Raw genomic sequence first — 17,969 nt, 5'->3', positions numbered from 1 at the left:
CTGCCTCTCTCTCTGTGTCTCTCATGAATAAATAAATAAAGTATTAAAAAAAACAAAACCTGCAGCAATAGTTGAGGTTCTTTTCTACCTAATCTAAGATTATAGGGTGCTTGGGTGGCTTAGTTGGTGAAGCATCTTCCTTTGGCTTGGGTGATGATCCCGGGGTCCTGGGATCGAGCCCACATTGGGCTCCCTGCTCAGTGGGGAGTCTGCTCCTCTGTCTCCCTCTGCCCCTCCCCTTGCTTGTGCTCTCTCTCTCTCTCTCTCTCTTTCTCAAATAAATAAAAACAAACAAACTTAAGATTAGAACGGCACTCATGCACTGATTCTCAGAATCACCAAATCAAGAGATCCCATGTGTTTGGAGGCATAGCCAAACTTCCCTTTGCTTTGTGTCATGTCATTACCCACCTGTCTGATTCTAATGAGGTACAAGTTTGCAGAAATATTTTAGATCAACTTCTGTTTCCTCAAGGTCTGTTTTAGCCTTGAAGTCTTTCTCCTGTGTTATCACCCCTTTTGTGACAGTTCCTTGGCCTCCCTTGCTCATACCCCCACACATTTCCCAGTTTTGGGGAAAACCAAAGACTGAGCTCATGAAACCCTCTAGGATTTGAAGTTTCACTTTCCTTCCAATATCTATGGGCTGATGTCTATACAGGTGCCTTTCAGGGGGTAAGGGGCACATGGTGTCGTGGGAAGGGGTATTCTGAGCGAGGTCCATTGTACACATGGTTAGCTTGTTGGTGAATATTGGCATCATGGTTAACAGCACAGTCCCCAGGGACAGGGCAATGTGTGTTCAAATTCCAGCTCTGCCACTTACTAGCTGGTATGACCTTGGGCTAGTCCCTTCTCCTCTCTGAGCTTCAATCCCCTCACATACAATGGGAGTTTGACAGTAGCCCTGGTCTCATAGGAGTGTGAGGACCAATGAGGGAAAATATAATAGGAAAAGCACTTAAGCAGAATTTCCTGCCCTAAGGAATAGCTCTATACACATTAGCTGTTAATGTTTCTTCTTCTTCTTCTTCTTTTTTTTAAGATTATTTATTTATTTGAGAGAGAGAGAGAGAGAGAGAGCAAGCATGAACGGGGTGGAGCAGAGGGAGAGGGACAAACAGGCTCCCCACTGAGCAGGGAGCCTGACGCAGGGTTCCATCACAGAATCCTGAGATCATGACCTGAACTGAAGGCAGACACTTAACCGACTGAGCCACCTAGATGCCCTTCGTTTCTTCATCTTTATGTTCCAAAATGTAAAATGCTGGGGCCCCAGTGCGGATTTTATTACCAATGTAGGCTTTATTATCATTCAAGTATGGCAAGGCCAACCAATCAGGAGACGGCCACCATTGAAATGATCGGTTGTTACTCACAGTTCCCAAGGGGAGGGCCATGGCAGCCAGGCGGCCAGCTGGGGAAGCACCAGGGTCAGTCAGGAGGTGGAGGAAGAGAAGGGGGATCACATGGGCCAGAGCCTCCCTTATGGTTTCCTTGGGCATGAGGTGAAGCAGGGTGAGCAAGCTCAGGACTAGGTAGTCTGAATAATCTCAGCGGGCTCTGGGGCAGAGCGGCTGCCCCTGGTTGTCTGGTACCTGCCCTGTGGTGACTGAAGCAGGCGGAGGGGTTGCGACCCAGAGCGTGAGAGCCCAGTGGAGGGGTGGCGGACATGGGCTGGAGAGTTTGCTTTCAAGGCAAGTCATGAACCATCCCTAGGAGCTGGTTGGCCCTGGGAGGGGCTGTCCTTTCAGGCTCTGCAAGGCCTCGGATGTCAGAGCATCAGAACCACATGGTCTTGTTTTGTTCTGTTTTGTTTTTAGATTTTATGTATTTATTCATGAGAGACACAGAGACAGAGGCAGAAATATAGGCAGAGGAGAAGCAGCCTCCATTTGGGGAGTCTGATACGTGACTTGATTTCTGGGAACCAGAGATCACAACCTGAGCCAAAGGCAGACACTGAACCACTGAGCCACCCAGGTGCCCCTGGAGCCACATGGTTTATACACCAACGAGGCATTTCCCATGGCATCCTGGGTGTCTCCCCTGGTTCAGCCAGACCCCCCAAGGGTGACAAGCTCGAGTCAGGGGGCCTTCTGCTCCCCTGAGCATCCTTCCTGTGTCCCCAGGCAACATCGCCTACCTCTTTTTCACCAATCGCCATGAGGTGAGGAAGATGACTCTGGACCGCACCGAATACACCAGCCTCATCCCAAACTTGAAGAACGTCGTCGCCCTGGACACAGAGGTGGCCAGCAACAGAATTTACTGGTCCGACCTGTCCCAAAGGAAGATCTACAGGTGAGCCTTGGAGCTCCACCCAGCCCCCTAACCCAGGTGAAACAGGCCCCTCGTACTGACGTTCTGCTCCCCCTTCTCCCACTGACAGCACCCAAATCGACAGAGCCCCCAGCTTCTCCTCCTATGACACCGTCATCAGCGAGGACCTCCAGGCCCCCGACGGGCTGGCAGTGGACTGGATCCACGGCAACATATACTGGACAGACTCCATCCTGGGCACCGTCTCCGTGGCTGACACCAAGGGTGCGAAGAGAAAGACGCTCTTCAAGGAGAAAGGCTCCAAGCCACGTGCCATTGTGGTGGATCCCGTGCATGGGTTGGTACCCCCATAGCTGAGGGGCTCAGAGGGAAGCACAGGCGGGGTTTAGAAGTGGTGCGGACTCAGCCTGGGGAAAGGCATGTGCCTGGGCTGGACTGACCTCTGTGGGCATGGGGCTTTCCTTGCTGTCAGGAAAGCACAAAACCTGGAATGGTGGCTCTTCTCCACCTGCCTTTTGGGAACCATGTGTTGATCCTTCTCGATGTCTGCTGAGATGGAAGCAGACCCTGAAAAGTCATGTGCTCAGGATAAGAGCCCCAAATCAGAGAGGCGCCTGGGTGGCTGAGTCAGTTAAATGTCTGACTCTTGATCTCAGCTCAAGTCCTGATCTCAAGGTTGTGAGTTCAAGCCCTGCTTTGGACTCCATGCTGGGTGTGGAGTTTACTTTAAAAAAAAAAAAAAAAAAAGAAATTGAAATTGAAATATGGATATAAATTGGTATTAGAAATTAATACTTATTTAAATTCTGCTTTAGTATTTTACTGCAGAGAATCCTGTGCCAGGATAGGATTGGAGAAAAGTAAAAGCACTCAGTTCCAATGGTAGTTTACAGGGAGTAAAGGTCGCCACCCCAACGGGGCCCCCCCGGAGGGTGTTTGCAGGGCCGGGGGCTGACTCAGCACTCCAACGCCCACAGGGACCTGTGTCCCCTGGCAGAAAGTATCTCCCCACCCCCTGTCCTGCACCCATTACACCACATCTGCCTGTGGAATTTCACAACTCTGGAGGGGCGGTGGCAACCTTGGTACAGGCATCCTGTCCTGGTGGCAATCATCAAAAGGAAAGGGAACTGTTTTTTTTTTAAGGTTTTATTTATTTGAGAGAGAGTGAGCACAAGCAGAGCATAGTGGGAGAGGGAGAACCAGGCTCCCTGCTCGGCATGCGGGGCTCGATCCCAAGACCCCGAGATCATGACCTGAGCTGAAGGCAGAAGCTTAACTGACTGAGCTACTCAGGTGCCTCAAAAGGGAACTTTGGAGATGAACATGACTCAGATGGGACAGACCCTGGGGTGAAGGTGGGCCTTGGCCCACAAATGTTCTTATTTGGCAGAGGGACACTCGGTTTAATAAATTTAACCCCCCCAGCTGCCAGGAAAGAGCGAGACCCCTAGAAATAACCCCTTAGATACAAGTCATGGGATGTGTGTGTGTGTGCGTGTGTGCGTGTGTGCGCGCGTGCACGCGCGTGTGCGTGCATGCTCTACTGTTGGGTTTCTGTTCCTCTCCAGAACATAGTATAGGCTTGGGCTCTTGCTCTCTGTTCTCCACTTGGGTCTTTCATTTGGCACATGGGGTTCATTCCCTGTGGACTGGATGAGCCCTGATTTGCTTTGTACCTAGCACATGAAAATTGAGTTTTTCCCCCACCTCACACCAAGGCCCTAAATACCTTTGAATTCCTTTAAATGGGTGTCACCGCAGTTTTTTGTCTGCAGGATTGTAGATTCTAGATTTCTCATTCTAGAAGTTAGATCACTAGATCCGAGGGTACATCCACGGATATAGCATCAAACTGTCATGGAACACCTGCTCTCCAGAAGTGCAGCTGAGGGACCCATTTCACTCACTGTCACCAGCCAGTCTTCCCTCTTTGCCAGTCTTTTTTTTTTTCATTTTTTTTTAAAGATTTTATTCATTTATTCATGAGAGAGAGAGAGAGAGAGAGAGAGAGAGGCGGAGACAGAGGCTCCACGCAGGGAGCCTGACGCGGGACTCGATCCCGAATCCTCAGGATCACATCCCGGGCCGGAGGCAGGTGCTAAACCGCTGAGCCACCCAGGGATCCCCGACCTCTTTGCCAGTCATGATGGGGAGGAGGTCTTTCAGTGTATTTGTATTTGGCTACTTGTTAGTTTGAACATCTCTTCAGAGGCGTAAAAGCCATCAGATATCTACTTTTTTTTTTTTTCATGAGAGACACAGAGAGAGAGGCAGAGACCTAGACAGAGGGAGAAGCAGTCCCCCTGTGGGGAAGCTGATGCGAGACTCAGTGCCAGAACCCCGGGATCACGACCTGAGCCAAAGGCAGACACTCAACCACTGAGCCACCCAGGTGTCCCCACTTCCAAGTATAGATCCAAAAGCAGTGAACACAGGCAGGCAAACAGGTATTTGTACCCCCGTGTTCATGGCAGCCAGGGTATGGAAGCAGCCCAAGTGTCCCTGGATGGATGAAGGATAAACTAATGCAGTCCACCACCTAATAGAATTGTATTCAGTCTGAAAAAGGAAGAACATTCTGACACCTTCTACAACATAAGGCAAGAAGTCAGACACAAAAGGACAAATACTATATGATCCCACTTATGTGAGGTTTCTAGGGGAGTCCCATTCATAGAGATAGAAAGTGGAGTGCTGGGAGCCAGGGGTTGGGGCAGGGGTTGGGGCAGGTGTTTGATGGGGTCAGAGTTTCCATGTGCGGTGGTGGAAAAGTTCTGGAGATGGATGGTGGTGATGGTTGCATGACAGTATGTATGTACTTAATGTCACTGAACTGGACACTGAAAAACGGTTAAGCTGGTAACTTTTATGTTATGTGTATTTTACCGTGATAAAAAAAATCTTTTTAAAGATTTTATTTATTTGAGATAGAGTGAGAATGAGAGAGAGAGTGGGGGGAGAGGCAGAGGGAGAGAGGGAACAGGCTCTCCACTGAGCAGGTAGCCCAATGAGGGGCTCAATCTCAGGATCAGGGATCGTTACCCAATCCCAAGGCAGACGCTTACCCAACTGAGCCACCAAGGCGCCCATTAAAAAAATTTTGTTTAACGATTTTATTTATTTATCCATGAGAGACCCAGAGAGAGAAGGAGGCAGAGATACAGGCAGACGCAGAAGTCTGTGCAGGAAACCCAATGTGGGACTTGATCTGGGGACTCCGGGATCACGCCCTGAGCTAAAGGCAGATGCTCAACTGCTGAGCCACCCAGGCGTCTCACCATTAAAAAATTTTAAAGAAAAAAAAACACTTTACAAAATAAAAAATGTATAAAAGCCTTCAGAAAGCACTGTTGAGGGTGCACATTAAGCGCCCTCAGGGATCCCTGGGTGGCGCAGCGGTTTAGCGCCTGCCTTTGGCCCAGGGCGCGATCCTGGAGACCCGGGATCGAATCCCACGCCGGGCTCCCAGTGCATGGAGCCTGCTTCTCCCTCTGCCTGTGTCTCTGCCTCTCTCTCTCTCTCTCTCTCTCTGTGTGACTATCATAAATAAATAAAAATTAAAAAAAAAAAAGCGTCCTCAGTCCTGACATTGGAATCAAAACCTCCCTTTGTTCTCGAAGGTTCTAAAATCCTGCAACCAGGTTGCAGGCACTAGGGTAGTGGAAGAAATCAATTCGAGGCGTCTTTTGGGGACTCCTTACAATTCCTGGCCCGGCTGCTTCAGGCGGGAGCCTCCCCTACTGACATCCTGCTATTCTTGCTGCTTTCCCACCAGCTTCATGTACTGGACGAACTGGGGAACCCCCGCCGAGATCAAGAAGGGGGGTCTGAATGGTGTCGACGTTTACTCACTAGTGACGGAGGACATCCAATGGCCCAATGGCATCACCCTGGGTATGTCCTTGGTTGGGACCTTGGTCTCTGGGGTTAGGCACGGCCTGGAGAAAAGAAAGGAGTGGCCAGGCTGCACCTGAATAAAAAAAAATGCAGCTCCCTGTTTTTTATAACCTGCCACTAAACTGCCCCAGCATGGCGTTTGGGCTGACAGGTGGAGATGTGCAGTGGGGGCTGCTTTTCAGGGCACGTCTCTGCCGGGTCCCGGGGGTCCTTCCTGTGGGGAGTGGAGTGACCAGGCCCAGGCCCCTCTGGCATTGACATGTGATCTCTCCTTGTCCACCTGTGGATTCTAGATCTTTCTGGTGGCCGCCTCTACTGGGTTGACTCCAAGCTCCACTCCATCTCCAGCATTGATGTCAACGGGGGGAACCGGAAGACCATTTTGGAGGACAAGAAAAAGCTGGCACATCCCTTCTCCTTGGCCATCTTTGAGGTGGGGACGGGGAACCAGGGGTTGCTCTTTGGGTGCTTGAGGGAAATCCCATCTACATGCTAGTTACTGACACAATGTATGTACGAGGTATACGTGCTCATGCTAATGGGTCAACCCACATTGTCTGGTTCATTCAAGCCAAGACCAACTTATAAAACTGAAGTTATTTCCATTTTCTTCTCATCAAAAGAGATAAATTTTTTAAGATTTTATTTATTCATGAGAGACACAGAGAGAGAGGCAGTGACATAGGCAGAGGGAGAAGCAGGCTCCCTGCTGGGAGCTCAATGCAGGACTTGATCCCAGCAGGACCTGGGATCATGACCTGAGCCAAAGGCAGATGCTCAACCACCGAGCCACCCAGGTGCTTCTGTTTTTTGTCTTTTTAAGTAAACTGTACCCCCAACATGAGGTTTGGACTCACGACTCAGATCAAGAGTCGCAGGCTCCCCGAGCTGAGCCAACTTTTGGGTGCCCCCTCACCCAAAGAGTCTTAAAGCAGCAGTTCTCATTTGGAGAGGCCATCTTGGTGCCCAGGGGACAATCTGGCACTTTCTGGAGACTTTTTGGTGGTTGCACTTGGAGGGGGAGTCCCTCCCGGTACTTAGTAGGTAGAGGCCTAGGAAGCTGCTAACAGCCTCACAGAGAGAAAAGGGGGCCAACCACAGCTGGAAACTGTTTTAAGGAAACATGATGTTTGTGCACCCTCATTCAAGCTGCGTGACTCAACATTCACCAAGAGGTAGAAGCCCCCTGGGTGTCCGTCAGAGATGAAGGGCTAAACAAAATGTGTAACTATGCAGTGGAACGTGATTCAGGAGACAGGGAGGTGCTTCTGACACACTGCCACAGGGACGATGCTGGAGAGAACCAAATCCAGACACAAGAGAACAGATCCTGTCTGATTCCACTTCTGTGCGGTCCCCAGAGGAGTCCTGTCCTCAGAGACCGGAAGTCAATGGTGGGCATCAGGGCCTGGGGTGGGGTGTGGGGAGTCCCTGTTTCATGGGGACAGAGTCTCAGTTTGGGTAGATGGAAAATTCTGGAGACGGATGGTGGTGATGGTTACACATCAATGTGAATGTACCTAATGCCCACAACACACTTAAAAAGGATTAAGATGGTTGATTTTAGATTATGTGTATTTTACACAGTTAAAATTTTTTTATTTATTTTTATTTTTATTTTTTTAAAGATTTTATTTATTTATTCACAGAGATGCAGAGAGAGAGAGAGAGAGAGAGAGAGGCAGAGACACAGGCAGAGGGAGAAGCAGGCTCCATGCAGGGAGCCCGATGTGGGACTCGATTCCAGGTCTCCAGGATCATGCCCTGGGCTGCAGGCGGCACTAAACCACTGAGCCACCAGGGCTGCCCTAAAATTTTTTTTTAAAAAGAAAGTAAAAAGAGGGGCGCCTGGGTGGCTCAGTCAGTTAATCATCTGCCTTCGGCTCAGGTCATGATCCCAGAGTCGTGGGGTCGAGCCCCACATGGGGCTTCCTGCTTAGTGGGGAGCCTGCTTCTCCCTCACCCTCTGCAGCATCCCCTGCTTGTGTTCTCTCTCTCTCTCTCTTTCTCAAATAAACCTTAAAAAAAAAAAGAAAAAGGAAATGAGGCTCGTACCCCCTAGTATTGCTTCCTTCCAAATATTCGGGTGTCCTACACCCTCAATTAATGGGATCTGCTGTCTTCCTTAATGCCCATATAGGATAAAATCTTTTGGACGGACATCATCAATGAAGCCATTTTCAGTGCCAACCGCCTCACAGGTTCAGACATTAATTTGGTGGCAGAAAACCTCTTGTCGCCGGAGGACATTGTCCTTTTTCACAACTTCACACAGCCAAGAGGTAAAGATGGGGTGACCGCTTCCTGCCTCTACATCCCCGCTGGTGTTCTGGAATTTTCTAGAATTTTCTAACCTTGCTCTCCTGCCTCTTCCACCTCAGGGGTGAACTGGTGTGAGGGAACTGCCCTCCCCAATGGCGGCTGCCAGTACCTGTGTCTCCCGGCCCCGCAGATCAACCCCCACTCGCCCAAGTTCACCTGTGCCTGCCCTGATGGCATGGTGCTGGCCCAGGACATGAGGAGCTGCCTCATAGGTAGGGGCACCGGCCTGCCTGCGCGTCAGTCCTGCTTCTGCCCCCTCTTGTGGCTTTAGTCCTGCAACTTGACCTTCCTGATCTTTTCTTTGCTCATCTTCCAAACGGGAGGGGGTGAAGCTCCAGGAGGCCCTCATAAGGGGTAACCATAGTTTGCCTTTGTCGTGCTGGATACGTGAGCCCTGTGCCAGGCATTTAGACAGATGCCATTCACCTTTGCTGTCCGGTTCACTCTCTCCCAGCCCCCTTGGGAGGTGACCGATTGTAGACCTGGGCATCGAGGGAGAAGATGACCCCCTTTCTGGTGTTTCTCATCCTCAGAGAAAGTCTCAGTTTGGGGACAGTGTGTTTGAAATACTTGTGAATCTGCCTTTCAAACTATAACAAATAATGTAATAACAATATAGATATTAGTATGTTTCAATTATTTTCAGTTTTTTTTCAAGATTTTATTTTTTATTAGAGAGACAGCACGAGCAGGGGGGAGGGGCAGAGGGAGAGGGAGAAGCAGACTTCCTGCTGAGCAGGGAACCCACCGAGGGGCTTGATCCCAGGACCGTGGGATCGTGACCTAAGCTGAAGACAGATGCTTAACTGACTGAGCCACTCAGGCACCCCTGTTTTCAGTTATTTCTTTGTGACCCATGGCACATGCTACTTATCCATCGTCATTATCACAGTTATCAGAGAAGCCCTTGGGCAGTAGAGTACTCAGGAGATGTTTCTTCTTTCAGGGACTGAACCTGGAGCCACCACCCAGGGCACGATCACGGTCAAGTCGACGGTCCATTCCACAGCCGGGAGGCCGACAGTCCCCTCCACAACCATGGGGCCAAAGCACACAGCCAGCCCGTGGTCTGTGGCCAGCCCTGAGTTCACCACGGCTGAGATGGTGACCATGTCCCACCAAGGTAAAGGCAGGGACTATCCTGGCCCCAGGTTTATAGCTCAGGCGTCTAGACAGGCCCCTTCAGAGGCCAAGAGAATCTGGGGAAGGGATACTGTGGGTCTAGTCTTGTCCCTGCACTCTTTCTGACATAACCTATGCGATTTCAGAAGCCTCCATTTGGCTACCTGGAAAATGGGACCAATGACAGTGGCCGCCCTCCTCGTGGTAGTAGTGGGGATTGTGTGGCCCAAGGCATGTGAAGCACTTGAGTGTGTGGTGGTGACTTATCCCAGAGTCTTCCCAGTGCAGAGACCCCGGAGCCTGAAATGTTATCAAGGCCCATTCGATGACCTGCTTTCCAGGTGTCTGCCCAGCGGGCCAGGGCTAGGGTGAGGCAGGTGAGGCGCTCCGCAGGGTGGCATCTGAGGGACCACCAAAAACCCAGGACTTAAAATAATATTTTATTGCATTACTTTTTCAAAGATCAAATCCCTGAACTATGGGCCGAACACCTGGTCTTGCAAATATAATTTGATCAGATGGGGCACCTGGTGGCTCAGTGGTTGAGCATCTGCCTTCGGCTCAGGTCGTGATCCCGGGGTCTGGGGATCGAGTCCCACATTGGGCTCCCCATGGAGAGCCTGCTTCTCCCTCTGCTAATGTATCTGCTTCTCTCTGTCTCTCATGAATAAATAAATAAAATCTTTAAAAGACTTTGATCAGAGCCTGGGTCCCAACACGGCCAGGACAGGCAAGTGTAGATTCAGAGCCTGTCTTCCTAAACATTTGATTTTTATCAGGGGGTATTGGCCTTCATTTTTATTTCTTAAAAAAAGGTCACATTAAAATATTACTCTATTACTAAGGGTTTTTTTGCTTTTGTTTTTGGCACAGGGCGGGGCCGGGGCGGGGTGGGGGGGTTGGCGCAGGCTCTAAGTTTTGTGCTTATGGCTTAGTGCCTGGCTCACAACCTAGCCCAGGCTCTCAGTGAATTAATGGAAGACCCGCCATTCATCTCTTTGCCCACCAGAGGGCACCTGCCCTCGTGTTTGGCCAGAAAAATGGAGCTCATAGATGTTTCTAGCCAGAAAAAAATGGGCTCATCAGCAAGTTGGACATTTTTTTCTCCCTCACAGTGGCTGAAGCCTATGTACCACCATAAACAAGGTAAAGCAGAAACTGCTGTGGTTGAGAGAGGCCAGGAAATCTTTCCACCGGGGGCAGTGCCACTGCTTGGAAAATTGTTTCACAGATGGGCCCACCCAGGGCTCCTTGATTTGAGCAAAGGAGCCCCCCCCTTTTTTTTAAGATTTTTTATTTATTTATTCATAGAGACACACAGAGAGAGAGAGAGAGAGAGAGAGAGAGAGAGGCAGAGGGAGAAGCAGGCACCATGCAGAGAGCCTGACGTGGGACTCGATCCAGGGCCTCCAGGATCACGCCCTAGGCCGCAGGCAGCCCTAAATCGCTGCGCGACTAGGGCTGCCCCAAAGGAGCTCTTTTAAGGGAAAAACTTCTCAAGGATCTTGCTGGTGCCTTAAAATATTTTTGTTAGAAGTTTTCTTAAATATGCACAAATATTTTTTTTAAAAAAGGCAATTTAGGGATCCCTGGGTGGCGCAGCGGTTTAGCGCCTGCCTTTGGCCCAGGGCGTGATCCTGGAGACCCAGGATCGAATCCCACGTCAGGCTCCTGGTGCACGGAGCCTGCTTCTTCCTCTGCCTGTCTCTCTCACTGTGTGCCTATCATAAATAAATAAAAAAATTAAAAAAAATTTTTTTAAAAAAGGCAATTTAAACTACACCACGTATAACCAGCCAATATAGGGCAGCCCTGGTGGCTCAGCAGTTTACTTCTGCCTTCAGCCCAGAGCGTGATTCTGGGGACCTGGGATCGAGTCCCGCGTCGGGCTCCCCACATGGAGCCTGCTTCTCCCTCTGCCTATGTCTCTGCCTCTCTCTCTCTCTCTCTCTCTGTGTCTCTCATGAATAAATGAATAAAATTTAAAAAAAAAAGGTTAACCAGTCGATATAACCCACCTGGGGTTTGAATAGAACTGATGATGTAAATCATGGCTCACTTGCGTCCATGTGGCCCAGGTGTGGATCTTCGGTCTTCCCGGGCTGTTTGTTTGGAGGACTTTAAACTTTGATTTGCCTGGGGCCCTCACAGGGCTCAGGTGCACCAGTGTGCTTGTGTAACGAGGTTCCCCCCAGTATTTATTAACTGGGGTAGTTGACACAGGAGTCTGGAGCTTTGGTGCAGTCCACACTGGGCCCAGGAATTGCTGAACAGTCCAGAGTCAGGTGGCTGCTATCCCGTCCAGACCTGTCTCGTTTCCATCAGATGCAGAACCAGCATGAAACATTCCACCAGTGACCTCACCAGCTAGCGAATGTACCTGCAGGCTCTTGCCTCAAAGATCGTTGGTCCCTCCCCCAGAGCTTTGAAATGCTTGGCTGAGGAACCCTCTTAAATCTGCTCTAAGTCCCATAATCCCAACTGCTAATGAAAGAGGCCCCAGTGTGATGCCTCTCAAACCTGGGAGACGCTCCAAGTTCCTTTGAACTTCTTTTTTTTTTTAAGATTATTTATTTTAGAGAGAGAGAGAGTACAAGCAGTGGGAGGGGCCGAGAGAGAAAGAAAACCCAGCAGACTCTGGTGAACACGGAGCCTGACATGCAGGGTTTGAACTCATGACCCTGAGATCACAACCTGAGTTGAAAGCTAGAGTCGGACCCTTAACCCACTGAGCCACTCAGGCTTTGAACTTTTAAAGACACCAGGAAGCAGGAGGTGTTTCCGTCTATGTGTGGGTTGTTATACACCTGCCGTGGATCTGAGCTTCACTTTGTCCTTTCTCCCGTGCAGCCCTGGGCGACGCTGCCAGCAGAGGAGACGAGAAGCCCAGGAGCGTGGGGGCTCTGTACATCATCCTCCCCATCGGTAAGCGAGCAGGCCAGGCCCACCCTGGGGCCCGGCTTCCTGCAAAATGACCTCCCTGCCCAGCGAAGCCACCCCAAGAGCCCACTAGAAATGGTGCAAAGAACACTCAGAAGAAAAGAGTTTTAGCCGCATTGATAGAGACCGGTCCCATTTCTGAAGGATGGGTAGCCCCATATGTGGGGACTCAGAGGAAACCTGGGAGAACCAGCCACAGTTGGGTAGCTCCAGGGTGACGCAGTCGCAGTGGGCTTTGCGTTAGAGATTTGTTAGGCACGTAGATAGGTTTTGTTTGTTTTCCAGTGGAGGAGTATGGCTTTAAATTTGCAACAAAAACCCTAAATAAGTCAAAAAGGGCAGGAGTCTGCAGGCGGTGTCACTCGGGGGGCTGAGCTGGGTGGCAGGGCCCTGGGGCGGCCTCCTGACCTGGCCACCTCCCACTGCAGTCCTGCTCATCCTCCTATGCTTCGGGACCTTCCTCCTCTGGAAGAATTGGCGGCTTAAAAGCATCAACAGCATCAACTTTGACAATCCCGTGTACCAGAAGACCACGGAGGACGAGGTGCATATCTGCTGCAGCCAGGACGGCTACACCTACCCTTCGGTGAGTACCGGCCCAGGAGGCCCCCCACCTCCTCATCCTCCCCACAGGGCTGGGAGATCCTCCAGAGACCCTCAAGGCGGGGGATAGGTAAGGACAGGATCAAGAGAAAGCAAACAAAGAAGGGAAGTGGGGGCTTTTGGGGAGGGAGGGAGATTTTTTTTTAAGTTTTTTATTAAAAAAAAAATTTACTCATGAGAGACAGAAAGGCAGAGACACAGGCAGAGGGAGAAGTAGGCTCCATGCAGGGAGCCTGATGCGGACTCGATCCGGGACTCTGGGATCACTCTGGGACTCTGGGATCGCGCCCAGGAGGGAGATTTTAGATGAGGCAGCTGGGGCAGGCTCCCCAGGCCAGGGAGTGTGTGGCTTGCAGAACACATTGCCAAAGTGTAGACTCGGAGGCTGGTGAGGCTGGAGCTGAGAATCGGGGTGGGGGTGTCGAGCGAGTTGCCCAACGTAGGGAAGGGACCAGGCAGGGCCTTGTGCACCTGGCCTCAGGAGGAACCACATGGGAGCCATGGAAGGTTCTGATTAGAGGAGGGACTTGGCCTGACTCCCGGCTCACCGGCGCCCTCAGGTGGCTGTCGGGGGAAAGACGGGGGCAAGGTCGTGGGGTGGGGCGGGCCCCCAGCTTGGCCGAGGCTGCTGCGCTGGTGCAGGCTCGGATGAGGGGGGCTGGCCCCCCGCGCGGGCGCGGGCGTCAGGGAGGGAGGCGTAGGTGGCCTCTGGCCATGTTTACTGAATGTTGGACTGATCGCTTCCGGCGTTTATCCTTCTGTTGACAGAGACAGATGGTCAGCCTGGAGGATGATGTGGCCTGAGCCGCTGCCCCTGGTCCCGTCCTTCCCCGGAACCTGCTGCCGGTCACGAGCAGGAAGGACACTTTCTCCCCGGACCCTTGACCTGCCACAAACCCTTCCTGAGACCTCGATGCCCTCCTGTTTCATGCAAAGTGACCAAAGCCCTGCTGGCGGCCGCAGCCGGCTGCCGCTTGGCCTGTCTGCCAGAGCTTTGTTCTATATATTTATTCATCTGGGAGGCAGAACGGGCTTCCAACGGCGCACACGCAACGGGTTTAGGTAGGGCTTTTTTTTTTTTTTTTTTTTTTTTTTTAATTTCTCTATGAATAGCGGAGAAGAGAAAGTCGAATGAGCTGGGGGGGCGGGGCGAATGAGCTGGGGGGGGCCTGGGCATGTTTCTGCCCTCTCCAGGGACTGCACACTTCTCCCCTCCTGTGGGACTGACGGACAGAGAGGGGGAGAGAGAGGGAGAGGGAGAGAGAAGGCAAGCGGCTCTGACCACGAGAGCAGGCCCTACCCCAGGTCCTGAGTAAGCTGCCTGCCCCCACTCTAGCCCGAGCCCCCAAACTCAGGAGTAAATGTGTTCACCTCTGCCTTGCTGGACAGCCAGCACTAGCTTTTGCCTTGCCGCCCCCTCCCCTGCCCAGATCTGGATCAAACTAGTGTTTTCCAAGCGAGATTTGTGCCCTCCCTTTACGCCAAGACTCTGGCATTGGTCCTGACGTGGCCAAATCCAGCGTCCTGGGGCCGGGAGCCAACCGAACCCCATTCATTCACCAAAACCTCATCGGTTCCCAGGGAAAGCCTGAGCCACCGGTTGCCCTTAATATTTATTAAGTGCCTGAGATACCCAGTCAGCTGATGCATGGAGACAGCGGGCCCCGACCTCTAGGAGCATCCTTAGGCCTGGGTGCGGCGGTGCAGATCCCAGCCCCTGCGCCCACCCCAGCCCCTTCCAGATCCCCTTGCACTTTTTTTAGTTCAGGGCTGTATCTTGTGTAAAGTTGACATAGTCACTATTTTGCACTGGTTTCTGTTCCAGTTGGGATGGGCTCCGGGGTGGGAGAGGATGGATGAATGTACAATCTCGGGGCCTTCCCCCTCCAGCGCCCCCCTTCCTGCCCCTCCCAGCACTTCAAAGCCACAATCATGACTATCCAGCCTGTGTTTCCACTTCTATGCAGATCCCCCTGAGCCATTAACTTCCCCAAGATGGTTGTCTTTTGTTTGACGAATGCCCACTTTAGCCCTGTAGGATGTCCCCCAGGCTTCGTCATTTTATGGGACTTAAACAAAATATCTTTCCAATACTATCATACGGTGTCACGTCTATGACCAAAGAGACAAGTGGCAGCCTCCTGTGGACTCCTGTCAAGGGCTTGTCCACTGTTCACTGCATGACCACCAAACACTGTGCCCCTGTAGGAAACTGTGAAAGCCTTTTCTCCTTCTGAAGCATGTAAATAAACCCCTGTACAGGTAATGGGGGGGGGCTTTTTGTTATGTTTGCACTTTGTATATTTGTTAAACATTATCACTTATGTATATGAAACAAAGATCTATTTATTTTTGCAAACCCTGGTTGCTGCATCGGTGACCCCTCCGGGGGCTCTGCGTTGGGGGAAGTTGTCTCTGAGACGCCTCTTCTTTTTGTACAAAGATGACTCGTGCGGGCTTTGCGCAAAGCTCTTCGGGAGAACCGTGTCTGTGTTGTATATATGATGGGTTGCTTTGGGGGGATGGGTATCGCTTTTTAAACCACTGTATAGAATGTTTTTATAGCCCAAATGTCTTACTGTGATCAATTAAATTTCTTAAATGAACCACTTGGTGAAACCTGGACCGCTTTCTTCCTCTAGTCTCTGGCTCCTCTGTCTGTGCATGAGCAGAACTTCTCAGGAGATGGCTCTGGAAAAGGGAACATTTCCCCAGAGCTCAGGATGGCCACCGGCTATGGGGTGCTTCCCTGAAGTGGGGTTTTGCTAAATCTCCTGCATGCACCTTCACAGAACCAACATCTAATGGGTGCCTGTGTGGTGTGCAGGTCCCGGCCTAGGCGTGTGGGACACTGCCATAAATAAGAGAGTAAGTAAGAGTCTGCCCTCAAGGAGCTGATATTTTAGAACGGGAAACAGATACAAACAATGACCATATTTTAGAAGAATATTCTAGAAGAATGTTAAACAGGGCAATGGGGCAGAGAAGTGACTGGCAGGGAGAAGGCTCCTTTAGGGAGGGCTCAGGGAAGGATTCTCTAAGGAGGTGACATTTGGGCTGAATCCAGAAGCATAAACTGCGAGGAGTGGCTGGAGCGGAGACCTTCCCACTTGGTTCAATCAACACATGATTCCCGAAGGGAGCGTCCCCTTCAAACCCTTTGGGCCCCTGGAGGTTGATGTGAGGTTTCTTTCTTTTTTTTTTTTTAAGATTTTATTTATTCATAACAGACAGAGAGGCAGAGACACAGGCAGAGGGAGAGGGAGAGAAGCAGGCTCCATGCAGGGAGCCCGACGTGGGACTCAATCCCGGGACCCCAGGATCACATCCCCGGCCGATGGCGGGGCCAAACCGCTGGGCCACCGGGGCTGCCCCGATCTGAGGTTTTCTTAAAGGATGAACACCTAGGAAATAAATCGCTGAGATAATAAAATGAGGTCTCACAACACAAATCCAAATAATCACGAGTTCCGGCGAATCGGGCCTCAAATTCCATAGTAGCAACATTTGGCCAGAGCTGTGGGCATCCCAGGCACGCACACCCCCATTCTCTCGTGCACCCCAGCTTTACTGGAGTCTGACGTGCAGGCTTCAGACCCCTTTCCCGGGACATGGCAAACCAAACCGCAAGGAGTCTAGGCGCACCTGTCGGGGGTCAGGGACACAGCGGGTCCATGGATGCAAAGAACTTAATATGGGGAAGTAGGTATAAAAGCTCAAATGGGACCGATCACACTGACACCTCACGCCCTGGGCTTCTGCTCTAGGTCCTTACAGGTGGGAGCCAGGGCCTGGGGGACGGGGGTGGGGAGTTAGGGTCTGGTGGGGACACAGGTTCCATTGTGAAGACCGAGAAAGTTCTGAAGACAGGTGGTGGCGGTGGCTGCACAACCATGTGGATGTACCCAATGACCCCAGATTGGACACTTAAACCCGGTCAAATGGGAAGTCTGATGCTGTGTGTATTGGAAGGCGACGCTAAATGATTATTTCTTTGAAGACCCAATGGGGGAACAATGAGGCAGCCAGAAGTAAACACGGTGTAGGGCGGAGCTGGTATTATGGGACCCAGAGGGAGCTGTTGGGAGCCTCGCAGGTGACACTGTGTATGGCAAAAACAAAAGGAGGGGGGAGAGTCAGCTTCTCCCCTCCTCCTGGTGGTGCCCTCTCCCACCAGCGAGGACTCCGCAGCCTGAAGCCAGCAGGACCCCGACCCCCACCCCGACACACACACACCCGCCTTACAGGGCAAAGGGAGGGAGAGCAGGGAGGGCTGGGAAGCAGGTGACCCCGGGTGCAGGGCGGTGGGGTGGGAAGGAGCACATCCCGGGCCGAGCCACCTAGGCTCCCAGGTTGAGATGGGGGGGGTGTCTCGCATGCCTTGGAGCCTCAGTTTCCCCAGCTGAAGCTGGGGCCAGGGCTAATCCCCAGCTCCCAGGCTCAGAGCCCGTGCGGGGCCCTGCACAGGCCTGGAGAAGAAGGCCCGGAGCCAGGGGACTGTCATGTTCGCTGTGTCCACAGGGTGGCACTTCCTTCCTTCCTTCCGCCCTTTGTCTTGGGAAGGTTCCAAAATGCCTCTGGGGGTGAAGGCTGAACGGGCGCCCGGGAAGCGCGGGCCGGAGGCCGCTCGATAATTGGTTGATTGACTGATTCTAAGCTCAGCCGCGCGGCAAACGGGCCAAATGAGCGTAAATGGCCCGGCAAACCGAAGGGGCCTGGAGGTGACCCGGGAGCAGGCGGGGAGGGGGCAGGACGTGGTCCCCGTGTCCCCGCGGAGGGCGCCGCCCGCAGCCAGAGGG

At 51.8% G+C, this 17,969-nt stretch overlaps 1 protein-coding gene across 1 annotated transcript in view; it reads left to right on the top strand.

The window, feature by feature from the left end:
• The window catches only part of LDLR (low density lipoprotein receptor), a 37,601-nt gene extending 21,825 nt beyond the window's left edge, over positions 1-15,776 (top strand). Inside the window, exons 9-18 of the mRNA XM_025457563.3 lie at positions 2,133-2,304; positions 2,393-2,620; positions 6,062-6,180; positions 6,477-6,616; positions 8,324-8,465; positions 8,565-8,717; positions 9,452-9,628; positions 12,478-12,552; positions 12,996-13,153; positions 13,939-15,776. Of these exons, the coding sequence (XP_025313348.3) occupies positions 2,133-2,304; positions 2,393-2,620; positions 6,062-6,180; positions 6,477-6,616; positions 8,324-8,465; positions 8,565-8,717; positions 9,452-9,628; positions 12,478-12,552; positions 12,996-13,153; positions 13,939-13,974 (1,400 nt within the window). The 3' untranslated portion in view covers positions 13,975-15,776. The remainder of the gene's footprint in view (positions 1-2,132; positions 2,305-2,392; positions 2,621-6,061; positions 6,181-6,476; positions 6,617-8,323; positions 8,466-8,564; positions 8,718-9,451; positions 9,629-12,477; positions 12,553-12,995; positions 13,154-13,938) is intronic.
• The last annotated feature ends 2,193 nt before the right edge of the window (positions 15,777-17,969 follow it).

The sequence above is a fragment of the Canis lupus genome, chromosome 20 (genome assembly GCF_003254725.2).
Source record: "Canis lupus dingo isolate Sandy chromosome 20, ASM325472v2, whole genome shotgun sequence".
NCBI lineage: Eukaryota > Metazoa > Chordata > Mammalia > Carnivora > Canidae > Canis > Canis lupus.
This window is presented reverse-complemented; position numbering and strand designations above follow the sequence as displayed.